Raw genomic sequence first — 12176 nt, forward strand, 5'->3', positions numbered from 1 at the left:
ACAGTGCTGCTTGATGCATGTAAGACCAGGGTTTATACTGCCACAGTCATATATAATTGGACCCACTGCGCCTCTAGTTCGGTTATGGAAAACACGCTTCTTACTGGGCGATAAGCCAATGTCCGGTGATAAAGACTGAATTTGACGGATCACTCTCTGGCCGACCATGAGAAAGATTATTTTCCATCTAGATACACATTTAGCGTATAAGAAAAAAATGAAGTTCATGCGACGTTGCTTTCCACGCTAGGCATGAGGTCTATTACTCCAATGTAGAGAAGAAGATATTAAAAAAACAACCAATCGGGGACTTACTCGCTGCTTACATTGCCATAAATACCCAAACCAAGGCCCAGATAGGGTTGGTATTAAGAATCTAGTATTCTGTCAATATGGCGGACCGGTGACTCGCAGCTGCTGGGAATGCAAGCGACGTAAGATGAAATGCGTTTTTGATAGACCCGATGACGCAGTCTGCGTTGGCTGTCATAGACACTGGACCAAATGCGTGAGCCAGGAGTTCCCAGACAAAGTGTGTCCTTTGGACAATCGCCAGCTACGGGATCGCCTACGACGAGTGGAGTCTCAACTTTGACCAAGTTCTTGCGGCTGACGGCCCGAACCGACCGGGCCACGGCATCCCAACCCTGAAACATCCTCCCCATCTCAATCTCGACAAGCTTTCATTCTATGTCCATGCTAGCGCTTCTGGGCCAAATTCATTGTTTCGGACTCTCTTCAATTGCTCGTTCTCGCGGCAAGATACCGCCAGGATCTACAAGGCCAGGGTTAGCCACCATTCAATTCTATTCCATGAAGTCCTGAAAACCCCATACGGTATTCACGAACGTGATGGCATTCGTTCGCAAAGCTCGATATCTTGGGTCTAGACGTGCACCCGGTTCTGATAGCACGTCACATGCTGCATCTAATCAGCTTCCTCCAGCACCTGCACCCAGATCTTCACGAAAAACTTTGGGGTCTCTCAGAGCCATCACAAGGCATACACGAACTACTACCAGACAAAGCGATCAATTCGGTGACCACAAGCGACAGCTTAGAGGGCAGCATTGAGTTTCTAGAATGTGTTATGCTCGAGAGCCTGTATCAAGCTAATTGCGGACACCTATGACGAAGTTGGAGGACGGCGCGGCAAGCCATGACTATTGCACAGTCCATGTGCTTTCATGGGTCCCGGTCTCAGTACACGGTACTCCGCCCAGATATCAAATCATACCCACAGTTCATCTGCTTCCGCATTGCCTTTTTCGATCGACAACTGTGTCTCATGCCCGGTATGCCTCAGGGACCACAGATCGGAGTATGGCATCAGACACAATGCTCGCCAAGGATTCAGCCTGCTTTCATCTTAAAAAAATTCACTGCGTCATCGCATTGCGAATTCTGGAGCGAAACGAATCTGACTCGGCGTATGATTACGCCTGGACGCAGGGCTCGACAAGGAGCTGCAGCGAGTGGCTCGGAGTATGCCAACCCGGTGGTGGCTGATCCCGAACCTCAATGGCCAGAAAGTCTCACAGGGAAATGCGGCGGCCGTCAGAACAATAAATTCCCTACAAACTTCTCAACCAGCTCCACCTTCCCTACATGCTTCGCGATTGGAGAGTAAACTCGACTACTCCCGAATCACTTGTGTCAATGCCTCCCGAGAGATCTTACCTCGCTTTATTATGCTGCGCCGCCGGAACCAAGTAGCTTTTACTTGACGTGCCATCGATTTCACTGGCGTGATGGCTGCCACGACCCCGCTATTGGCTCATTTGGATAGTCACCGCTCCTTCCCAGCGGTCGATAATATCCTCGCGACTCAATATTTGGGCGACTGCGCCATAATTTAACAGGCGCAGGAAAACATGGAGGAGCTAAACTCTGATGCTTTGAGTGCACGAAGCGCTCAATTACTGAGCCGGTTGCTGGTCATTGAGGCCAAGGCAGCTGAAGGTGATCTCTAAAGTGCCCAAAGTGTAAGCGTGAGGCTCGAGACTGAGGAATCACAATCCGACGACACTAAAGCTGGCAAACACGAAAATATCCCGTATTTTGGGGTCATGAAATTTGCGGGCGTGCGAGCCGGGATGGAGGTAGAAACGCAAGCAGAGCCAACCACTTTCGCAGCATCAATACCTCCTGATCCCTATAGCAACCATTGTCGTAAGAAGTCAAGCAGCAATGGCAGCAACAATGACATAGCTGTCCTCTTTGCGCTGCTACTCTCTGAGATTGTCTCAGATGGTTCCATGCAGCAATTTGAATAGTCCGGAACGGCAGCTGAAATTGAGGATGATCTATTTCAGGATCTCGACTTGGCTTTCTTAGATAACTTGATGAAAGGCACTGTATATGATAGGCCTTAACCCGAATAATTTCACTAAATTCAATCTTTAGCTAGCATATGCTCGGTATAGGTCTCTAGAGTATAGATGTGACCAATCAGGATAGGATCTATATCCAGTGCAAACAGGTCAAACTGTTCGCTTTAGAGGGCAGCTTAGTCATAATGCAGAATAGACAATGACCTCATCTCGGACGAAGGGGAGATCCGGGGAATGAGGAGATGCAGTCATATGATTTACTATGCAGTCTACTCGTACATGGATATCATTCGATGTTCTTTTGTAGGTTCAATCTTTGAGAGCATATAATGCACGTGACTCTCACATCCAATAGTTGAAGTATAATTTGAGGAATTGGTAACCGAGAGTAGCTAAGAGAATAGGGAGAAGTAAAGGAATACCTTCGGCATTGAATGTGGGATAAGTTACTGATCTTGTGACGCATACTCCGATTCCCGGAGGAAACGGATCCCCCGAGTGCAGTCGACCTCGGCAGTTGGAAACCACCCGGTATTACTCACACGCGACCTCTTCTTCTCTTCTCCCCCAACTTTCGCTATTGTTGACTCACACTATATACATTTTGTTAGGCCAGTAGGCCTCATTTGCCCACTATGTGGAAGCCTTCAGAAAGGCTGATGGAAACCATCAGACACTATGCTAGCTTCCCCGCAACCGGTGTCTCGCTGAGGCAGATGGTCCAATTTGGCGACCGTCCCTCGACAGGTATGTGCTGTTGATTGCCTGGAGCTACATGAACTGACTTCTCTAGGCACTCTGTTCCGCGCTTCTCAATTCCTCTCTGAGGAGCTCCCAATCCGGCTCGCACATCGGGTCCAGGACCTGGGTGAGCTCCCGGATGGACTGAGTGAAATGCCATCCATCAAGAAGGTCCAAGACTGGTATGCGCAGTCGTTCGAGGTATGCAATCCACTTACACTTGAGGTGCATGGATTGACAAAATTAGGAAATTATTACCCTTCCCCGCCCGACTCTGACTCAAGAAGTCAAAGCGCGCCTGCTACGACCAGGTCGGATGAACGGCACCTCCAAAATCCTCTCGGAAACAACTCAAAACCCCAGTGTGCGCGATGGACAATACCGATCCTCGGTGACCGCGGGCAATTGCAACGGAAACGGAAAAGCGCCTGCTGCAGGCCGACGGTACTTCTTCCCTGCGGATGACCGTGGAGACTGGCCCCCGGAACTCAACGACTACAACCAACGATTTGCCAAGACTTTACAACAGATCAAGCGGCGTCACGACGGAGTTGTGACGACCGTCGCACAGGGTATATTGGAGTGGAAACGGGTGCGGCAACGCATGCAGATCGACTCGACCATTCAGTCATTCCTCGACCGATTTTACATGTCCCGTATCGGTATACGAATGCTGATTGGTCAACACATTGCACTCACGGAACAAACACACGTTAAACACCCCAACTACGTCGGAATAATCTGTACCAAGACCAATGTGCGCGATATTGCGCTTGAGGCCATTGAGAATGCCCGCTTTGTCTGTGAGGATTACTATGGTCTTTTCGAGTCGCCGAAGGTGCAGCTGGTCTGCAAGGACGATTTAAACTTTATGTATGTTCCAGGCCATCTCTCGCACATGCTCTTTGAGACTCTCAAGAACTCCCTGCGAGCGGTTGTGGAACAGCATGGTGCCGACAAGGAAGACTTCCCCGTGACCAAGGTGATTGTCGCCGAAGGCAAAGAGGATATCACCATCAAGGTCTCCGATGAGGGTGGTGGTATTCCCCGATCGGCCATTCCCCTTGTGTGGACTTACATGTACACAACGGTGGAGCAGACTCCAAACCTGGATCCTGACTTCGACAAGAACGACTTCAAGGCACCCATGGCTGGATTCGGATACGGTCTACCAATCAGTAGACTGTACGCCCGATACTTTGGCGGTGATCTCAAACTGATCAGTATGGAGGGGTAGGTCTTTTCCCGCAATTCTTCCGAATATCCCTAACGCTCAACAGATACGGAACCGACGTTTACCTCCACCTCAACCGTCTCTCTTCCAGCTCGGAACCCCTGCAATGACAATCACCCGTCATGAGAGACGGTCGGGTCCGGATCACCACCCAGCACCGCCTGCACCCCGTATACAATGACCCGGAATCCAAACCCGCACCGCCTCGAGGACTGACACTGATGAACGCCCAGGCCCACTACGCGCGCATGCGCAGCCGTGAGGTCTCAGAGCGCAAGCAGGTGGGAGACGCGGAGAGTCTGTTCCACTCGGAACAGCGGAGGAGAGAGGAAGATGAGATGTAGGTGGCGATTTGGCTCCACACATGCTTGTCTTGGCTTTTTTTCTGTTCTCTGTGGCTGACTTTGTCTCAAGTCTTGGATCTTCCCCCTTCCGATTCTGGTGGCTGCTGCTTCTTAGTATGATTCAGCAGTCTGACGATGAAGACTCGTCCCTTCCTCATTATGAGTGTGCCACCTTACCTTCCTTCCTAAGAGGTTTCTTCTGAGGTGATGTGATATTCGAGAATTGAGGGAGACTCCCCAAAACAAAAACACAAACACAAATTACCTGGCCTGGATGATGTTTCCTGCTGGTCTAACATCCCCATGATACCCATTACCTATTATCCTTCCTATCCATGATCCATTATTCATTTCATTTCTCTCCCTCCCTCTTTCTCTGCGGTTGGTCTGCATGGATTTGGTTTCTTTGTATAGTACCTTGTTTATACTTTTAGCGAATTCACAGTCTATTTTTTCCTTAATACTAGTTCGGTTGTAGTTGATATCAAACTTTATAGTGACTAGGCACGACTCTATCTGACAGTCACTATCTCACTTTCTTCTTCTAATATGTCTATAGTGTAGTTATTCAAATTACAACATGAACCTTTCACTCTTATATGGCCAACGTAAAAATAGGCAAACTGTATCCAAAGAAAGAACATTTAAAAGGTAAAGTAATCAAGACAAATAAAAGTAGAGCAAAAACCATACTAAAGGCGCTATTCTATATCTACTTTTTAATAATCATCTCATCCTCGCCCGCACTCTCACTTTCACTTTCACTTTATAGAAGCCGAGCGAGACTGATAGCAATGAAAAGTGCGAGAAAGGTATATAGGGCTATTGCGGCATAGCTTGCATTCCATGTTTCCAACTGAACAGCGACCTTGGACTTCAATTAGGCTGGAAATTCAGTTTTTCTAGCATTGCGGTTTGTTTGAAATCAAAGGATGCGCAAGAATATCAGAAGTTTAAGCAAAATCATAATCATAGACATAGACGAAGGCCTCGTATCGCTAATGCATACAAACGAGAAAAGAAGAAGGTCGGTCTACCAGTATCAGTGTCGGTATCGGAACCAATAATAGCAGCCAGACATCACATCACGTCAAAAGATGTTTAAAACGCCTCACAAATCCTCATCCTCACTAGTCTGGGCCTGGAGAGAAGTCCGGCTCCTAAAATTGCCACCAGAAACCCCAGGAGCAAGCCCAACACCAGAGGAAACCCGACGGGGCGAATTGTTACCACTAACCGAAGCAGAACGAGAAGCCGCAGCCGAAACAGATCGGGACCCCTTATGCGGGCGTCTAACGGCGGGGTTATGCCAGCCCGATTCATCATTGTCGATGATATCGTTAAAACGGCCACGAATAGTGGATGCCTCGCCCCCGTGGGTTTGCGCGGGTAGGTAAATGCGGGGGGCGTAGAGCTCCTCTGCTTTGACGGGGTCATTGGGGCAGAGCATTTTGGCCATGAAGCGGCGGCGGGTTTGGGGAATTGTCTGATATTTTTGTTAGTTTGGTTTTAGATTTGGTGATGTTTGTTCGATAATGTGAGAATGGGGTGAAAGTGCAGTGATATCAGATTGAAGGCTGTGTTTGGAGTTTGAACATACCTCTCTAGCAGCAAGTGCATAGGTGACAAGTAACTCTCGGTCCATAAGGACAGACAAAGCAGCATGCTTCTCGTCACGGAGATGGGAGCGCGATCGCATATCCTGCTCAAACTCGCTTGGTGTTTGAACAGTGTTATCGAGGCCGACATGCTCGACGGTGTTACTTTGGTCGTAAGATGGAGACATGGGGTCTGGAGCGGTAAAGGAGAATGAGTCTGGTTGAATTTGTTAGTTTGTTTCGTTCAGTCAAGTAAATCTGCGCTCAACAGACATGCTGTTATTGGGGATATGAAGGATCAAGATGGCGCAAAAAAAAAAACAAAGAGGCATAGGGAGGAAAACGATTAAAAAGAAAAGACATACCCTCTTCGTCTGCGTATCTCATGATATCGTTATTCTCGTTGGGATCAAGTTGCATACCACCATCATCGTCAGAGTCTGAATCTGACTCCGATGGGATAGAGACAATGAAGGTGCTCAGATCGGCCATGGTGAGGGTGATGGAGTTGAGCGATTGGAGCGATTGTATGATGGAAGAAAACAACTTCCCGGGGGCAATCCCGGATAACAAGGTGAGAAAAAAGCTCCCAACGCGTCCTCCTGGCAGACGTAGTAGACGCGACAGATAGACAGAGGTCACGTCGACACGACACAATAGACGCCACCTGGCAGTCGTACTTTCCAATGGCAATATGACTAAATGGATAGGCACGTGTCTCCAGGTCAATAAAAGTGCGCTGGTGTTTAAGACGCTCTAGCTTTAGCCAATCGAAGCAGTGGATTCCATGGATCTTGTATTGGTTTCTGATCCAGCGGGGATCTATAGGGCTAGTCAATTCATACGAAAACGATATTGGCAGAGGAAGTGGCTATCATTCATCTCACATGTTTCGAAGAACCGGAGTATTCTTATATAACCTCTTTTGTTTCCGTTTATCGAAAAGAAACACCAAACGAGGGCTTGGATAGGGCGGTCAGGATGGCAATGAGGTTACCCTTCGTGCTTGGCGGGCGTTGACCTTTGGCTGGATCAGGGAGGCGGTGATAGCTGGCAGTATTGGCAGAATGAGCATTGGGCTAGTTTGATATAGGTCTGTCTGCCTTATACTTCTTGACTCTGATGGTTCTGAGGAGGATCATTTGGCACAAGAGAAGCTCTTCAGTGTAGACTTCAGAGGTAATCTACTACGTGACACATCGGATAAAGGCTCGCTTTGTCTGACGGTGTTTGGACTTGTGCTAAGTGACCCACACCTGTTTGTAAGTAGTGTCTACATGAGAAAACTACAGCAAGTAAAAAGGTCTGAAAGATTGGATTCATCGATAGTCCCAGAAATAAATTTAATGTAACGAATGCCCAGACAAACCCCGACAACGCCAAAACACAATGCCGCTAAAACGACTGACAGATTAGAATAGAGCAAGTGAAAAAGAGAAGAAAAGAGAAGAATTTATTGAGCTGCACAGTCGTGCATATAGGAGTTCTTAGGCCAGTGGTATCCAGCATCGTCCCTGCGAAAGAAGAGGAATGGTTAGTGAATGGCCCGAAGAAAACAATGGCACGGGGTTTGATTCATACCAAGTCGTATAGTTCTGGTTGGCGTATGCCTTGGGATGATCCTTAATATACTGAGTCGTCTCCCATCCGGGCGGATCACACGTAACGCTTTCGTCATCGGGGTCCTGATAAATACGGACGTAGTCGAAGCGCAGGAAGGCGGGCATATACTCGCGAATGGACGCGTTTTGAGGTGCAAAGTTGTCCGCCATACCCATGTTCATGACGAGCGACATAGGCTCGAGTGGAATCATGCGTTGGCCGACATTACCGTTTGGTCCGATGGCGCGGCCATCGAGAGTCCAGGTCTTTTCAGATCCGACGAACCACGTTACGTTTCCTTCTGCGCCAGGTGTGTACTCGAAGGAGTAGGTTTGGTATTCGGTTCCGTTGTACCAGCGTGTGTTGAGGTTTGTCAGGCCGGACATGGCTTGTTGGTAGACACCACCACGGTAGGCGTTAATTTGAGTCACGCGGTCGTCATAGACGGCGGCGAAATCTGTGTAGTTTGTGAGCAGATTGATGCATGAGTGCGGAAGGTATGTTCAGTTACCATAGTCGGGCAGGTACCACAGATCGAAAGGCGCAGTTTGCAAACTCTGCGACGCACTACCAACAAATGGACCACTGTCACCGAACAACGCGGCAGTACTACCTTCGATCACATCAATTTCGGGAGCACTACGAGCACGGCCAGGTGAAGGATGATCAGAGCCAGGGCAAGCACATCCAGGCAAACGCATTCCAGGCAACCAATTGAGACCATCGGGCGAGCTCTGGTTGGGAGTGATACCAGCATCGCAGCCATCGTGGTAACTGTATGGCCACAGACCATCGGTAGTAGCGGCATATCCAGGACGCGCCAGGTTACCCATTGCCCAGAAACCAGGCCAAAAACCCTCAATGTGCCCGTCACCAGGAAGAGACATGCTGGCTTCCAGACGACCTCCCTTGAAGCAGAGCTTATTCCAGCTCTGGACCATGCCGGATCTGTACTGCAGTTCGTGGTTCTCGAAGTGGTCGAATCGGAGCTGAAGTGTTCCCTCCGATGTTGTGACGGCGTCTGGGTCGTACCATTCCTTGTCGGCAGTCACTCCATACCACAGATCAACTGCTTGGAAGAAAGGGTCGTCGTCTTCAAAGAAGGTTCGGCCGGGCATGTTGAATTCATCTGAGAACTACAATCACGTTAGGAAATTACCTTTCGATCGAGTAGCAGAATCACTTACCACTAGCTTCATCTCCTTGCCATTCAGACTCTTTTTAGTGAGTGCCTCCTTTGGTGTGTCCGGATCGATCAATCCCTGTCGAATGTTTCCCAACAAATCCCTTTCTCCAACATCCAGGCAGAGCGTATCATGAGAATGACATACACTGTTTGGTTTCATAATGCCTTCCAACCAAGTTCTGCAATCCAAGTCAGCAAAGAGTAACCAATACCTCCAGAAAACTTACATGACAGGATACCCAATAAACAAAACCAAGATACCTAACGTCAAAACAGCCAATCCACCCATGTTCAAAATACCGCGACGATTACACATATCACAGTCCCGATCCTGATCCATAGAATCGGGGTTATGCAGGTAATCGTCCTTCTCCACATCCTCAGGGAACAACAAAAGCCCATCAGTAGGCATGATGTTGAATTTTTCCGAAACAGTCTGCGTATTGACATCATGCTCATCGCTCTCGGACCGAGAAGATGCCCTGGAATCGTGGAACGGGTCTAGAGGGAACGTGCTCTCGCGACTGAGCGAGCTAACACTCGACCTCGCCGCAGACCAACGATCCGGAGACCGCGGCCGCTCAGACTCACTCGTGAATCCCTGCGTCGGGCGCAGCTTTGGTGGCAACAGGAACTCCGATGACTCGGGTGCATTCGACACTCCATACGGCGAGGCTCCTTGCGCGCCTATCACTGGAGGTTCGGGGCCCTGTGGTGTCAGAGGACGCGGGAATGTCCGCGAGGTCAGAGGCGCGTAACCCTCATTCGTGTCGATGAAGGGCTCCTGTCGACCTGAGTTGAGTCGGATGTGGGGCATAGCCCTTTCCTCTGAAATATCAGAGCCGTGGTCTGACATCGGATTCCGGTTCCAAAGTCCAAATCCTGCTTGGGTGATATTTATACGGTCCTAGCTCACTGCTCTGCACCGAGATGATACTCTCTTTCTTCCGTCAGTCTCCACCACACGAGCAGGTCTATTGCATCAGTCGCTGATGGGACCGGTAATTGCTGGTGCTGAAACGGGTTGATTGTTGATTTCCTTCCGGTTTGTCTGGCAACGATGCTGTTGTATGTCGAACCCGGTAAAGACTGAAGACCTGAGGTGTAGACTGCACGGTTGAGGAGTGCTAGATTACCGAAAGAACGGACAGGACAAATCGGATGGCATCCAATGTCCCTGGGCGACGCGATGAAGAGACAAACAGAGGAAAGATGCCAGAGCCACGGAGGAAAAGAAGAGCCTAGATGCTCCGAGGGGATTGTTTGGATGCACGAGGAGACTGGAATGACAGAGGGCCAAGGGGGGGTAACCTGTGGTATGTCTATGCCTCTCGGTGTTTGGACTGGAGAACAAATATAGTTGGTGCTGGGTTCAATTGAATAGCCTGTTGCAATGCTCTACTGTCTTCAGCTCGTCCGACTCAAACATTTGGTTGCATTAATTGTCGCCTTTTTGACAGATATCGTCCAGCCTTCAACGCCCTGTGCTGGGCCAGGGTGCTGATGGCGCGACATTCCCGTTGCCCCCCAGGGCAAAGAATGGTCGACCATGAATGCTGGACGGAATCCAAGGATCAGCAGATTCACTTATAGAGGATAAGTACAAAAATTAGTAGGTAAGAAAAGGACAGTCAGGCTGGTAGTTGGGTGAGTGTCGTTGAAGCCAATAGCGAAGACGCGGGTAAGACATCCGCCGCAGCAACCACCACCAAAGCCCACCCACATCTACATCTACATCTACAACTTCTAACCAACACAATCAAGCAGCCACCATCTGCGGTATTTGCCTTTAATTCACTCACAAACAGCAAATCAAGATCCTCGGCCATTCCCGTACACGCGTCCCGAAAAAACTCAAATCCCAACGTCCAAGGCCTAAGAATGCATTCACAAGCTGTCAAGGGCAAAATCCCCTCCATTCCATCCCATCAAACGTCAAGTACCCAGTAGCAAGGCAGTATTCCGTATAGAATATCCAAAGCTCCTTACACAAACTACAAGACCCAACACCATCCTACATACATAATGCACGATCCAGGATAAAAACCACATATTCTCATTGTATTCTCCCAGGGATAATGACAATAACTGATTGCATAGCAGGAGCAGGGTGTGAAAAGCAAATTATGCTAAACTGTTTCATATCATTTCATTTCCACATCACGATCAAATCACAAACTCCCATTCCATTTTGATTGCCCTTCCACTAAAAGTGATGTTCGTACTGTCGCAGCAGCAGTAACCTACGATTCAACAGCCTTAGCGCGCAACCCCACGATCTTCTTTTCAGGCGCGTGCAGAGCCAGAATCCAGTACTCGATGCGAGTAGTCGTAATCTCAATACGGTAGACCTTCAGCTCAACAGCTTCCTCCGTAGCATCGGGGTTCTTCTCCGCAGCAGCGGCGCGCACGGCGCCGAGCACTTCGGGGTATTGATCTTTGGGGTCGAAGGAGGTGAGGGGGAGGGATTCGATTGAGCGAGAGAGGTTTTTGGATTCGGAGAGTAGAGTGGCGAGTTCAGCTAGAGAGGCGAGATGTTAGTCTGGGGTGTTGGTAATTATGGTGTTTGGGGTAGATGGCGCGTTTGAGAGTGAGCGTCAGAGCTCGGGTGGAGTTTAGGTGTAGCTTTAGACAGCTACGTATGTTCATGTGTATCACGCAGGGAAGTTTTATGAACATACCAATACTCGGCCAAGTACCATCCTTCGCACCATCCCACTTAAGGACGACTGGGTCGAAGGGCTCATCGGTATCAGAGACGTAGTAGGCGTCGATATTCTTGAGGGGCTTTGGGATGGAGAGGGAGCTGTCGACTGTCTTCGTGCGCAGGACGTCGGAGGGGGACTCTTTCTTGGACTCGGCTTGGCCGTCGCTGGAGTCAGCGTTGGCCTTATTCAGGAATGCCATGTAGGCGTCGTCGGAGGACATGGTTGCGGAGGTTGAGAAGGAGGTGAATCGGTGAAGAAGTGGTTGCCTTGGGTTTGAAGGGAGATTGTTTGCATGGATCAGTTGGGTTCTGAGTAGAGAAGGGTGCAGAAGACGTTGAGTTGCGATTTGGAGAGGATTGTTTGCGCGAGTTGGGGAAAAGTGTGGGATGACGCAATGGATCTTGGACCGCATGGCGTTTCACACTGTGAA

General features: G+C 49.2%; 7 protein-coding genes across 7 annotated transcripts; 4 read left to right on the top strand and 3 right to left on the bottom strand.

Annotated features, from left to right (window-relative positions):
- Positions 1–392: 392 nt before the first annotated feature.
- Positions 393–1132, top strand: N7508_000159 (uncharacterized protein; the record flags this gene model as incomplete). Its single annotated transcript, XM_058458244.1, is given in 4 exon segments — positions 393–403; positions 415–508; positions 534–861; positions 891–1132. The coding sequence occupies 4 exon segments, from the start codon at positions 393–395 to the stop codon at positions 1130–1132; spliced, it is 675 nt and encodes a 224-aa protein (XP_058324466.1).
- A 27-nt stretch (positions 1133–1159) lies between these two features.
- N7508_000160 (uncharacterized protein) lies at positions 1160–1727 on the top strand (the record flags this gene model as incomplete). The annotated part of the gene is made up of 2 exons (XM_058458245.1): positions 1160–1556; positions 1594–1727. 2 exons carry the CDS (start codon positions 1160–1162, stop codon positions 1725–1727), a joined length of 531 nt encoding a protein of 176 aa, XP_058324467.1.
- Positions 1728–2968: 1241 nt separating this feature from the next.
- N7508_000161 (PDK/BCKDK family protein kinase) lies at positions 2969–4418 on the top strand (the record flags this gene model as incomplete). Its single annotated transcript, XM_058458246.1, has 4 exons — positions 2969–3080; positions 3127–3275; positions 3322–4307; positions 4355–4418. The coding sequence occupies 4 exons, from the start codon at positions 2969–2971 to the stop codon at positions 4416–4418; spliced, it is 1311 nt and encodes a 436-aa protein (XP_058324468.1).
- Positions 4419–4430: 12 nt separating this feature from the next.
- On the top strand, positions 4431–4855 carry N7508_000162 (uncharacterized protein; the record flags this gene model as incomplete). The annotated part of the gene is made up of 2 exons (XM_058458247.1): positions 4431–4648; positions 4723–4855. 2 exons carry the CDS (start codon positions 4431–4433, stop codon positions 4853–4855), a joined length of 351 nt encoding a protein of 116 aa, XP_058324469.1.
- Positions 4856–5763: 908 nt separating this feature from the next.
- N7508_000163 (uncharacterized protein) lies at positions 5764–6742 on the bottom strand (the record flags this gene model as incomplete). Its single annotated transcript, XM_058458248.1, has 3 exons — positions 5764–6138; positions 6253–6467; positions 6616–6742. 3 exons carry the CDS (start codon positions 6740–6742, stop codon positions 5764–5766), a joined length of 717 nt encoding a protein of 238 aa, XP_058324470.1.
- Positions 6743–7703: 961 nt separating this feature from the next.
- Positions 7704–9894, bottom strand: N7508_000164 (SKN1/KRE6 family beta-glucan synthesis-associated protein; the record flags this gene model as incomplete). The annotated part of the gene is made up of 5 exons (XM_058458249.1): positions 7704–7764; positions 7832–8309; positions 8364–8988; positions 9040–9217; positions 9266–9894. 5 exons carry the CDS (start codon positions 9892–9894, stop codon positions 7704–7706), a joined length of 1971 nt encoding a protein of 656 aa, XP_058324471.1.
- A 1387-nt stretch (positions 9895–11281) lies between these two features.
- On the bottom strand, positions 11282–12158 carry N7508_000165 (uncharacterized protein; the record flags this gene model as incomplete). Its single annotated transcript, XM_058458250.1, has 2 exons — positions 11282–11559; positions 11720–12158. The coding sequence occupies 2 exons, from the start codon at positions 12156–12158 to the stop codon at positions 11282–11284; spliced, it is 717 nt and encodes a 238-aa protein (XP_058324472.1).
- Positions 12159–12176: the final 18 nt, after the last annotated feature.

This window comes from Penicillium antarcticum (assembly GCF_028974205.1).
Source record: "Penicillium antarcticum strain IBT 31339 chromosome Unknown utg000001l_segment0_segment0, whole genome shotgun sequence".
NCBI classification, from domain to species: domain Eukaryota; kingdom Fungi; phylum Ascomycota; class Eurotiomycetes; order Eurotiales; family Aspergillaceae; genus Penicillium; species Penicillium antarcticum.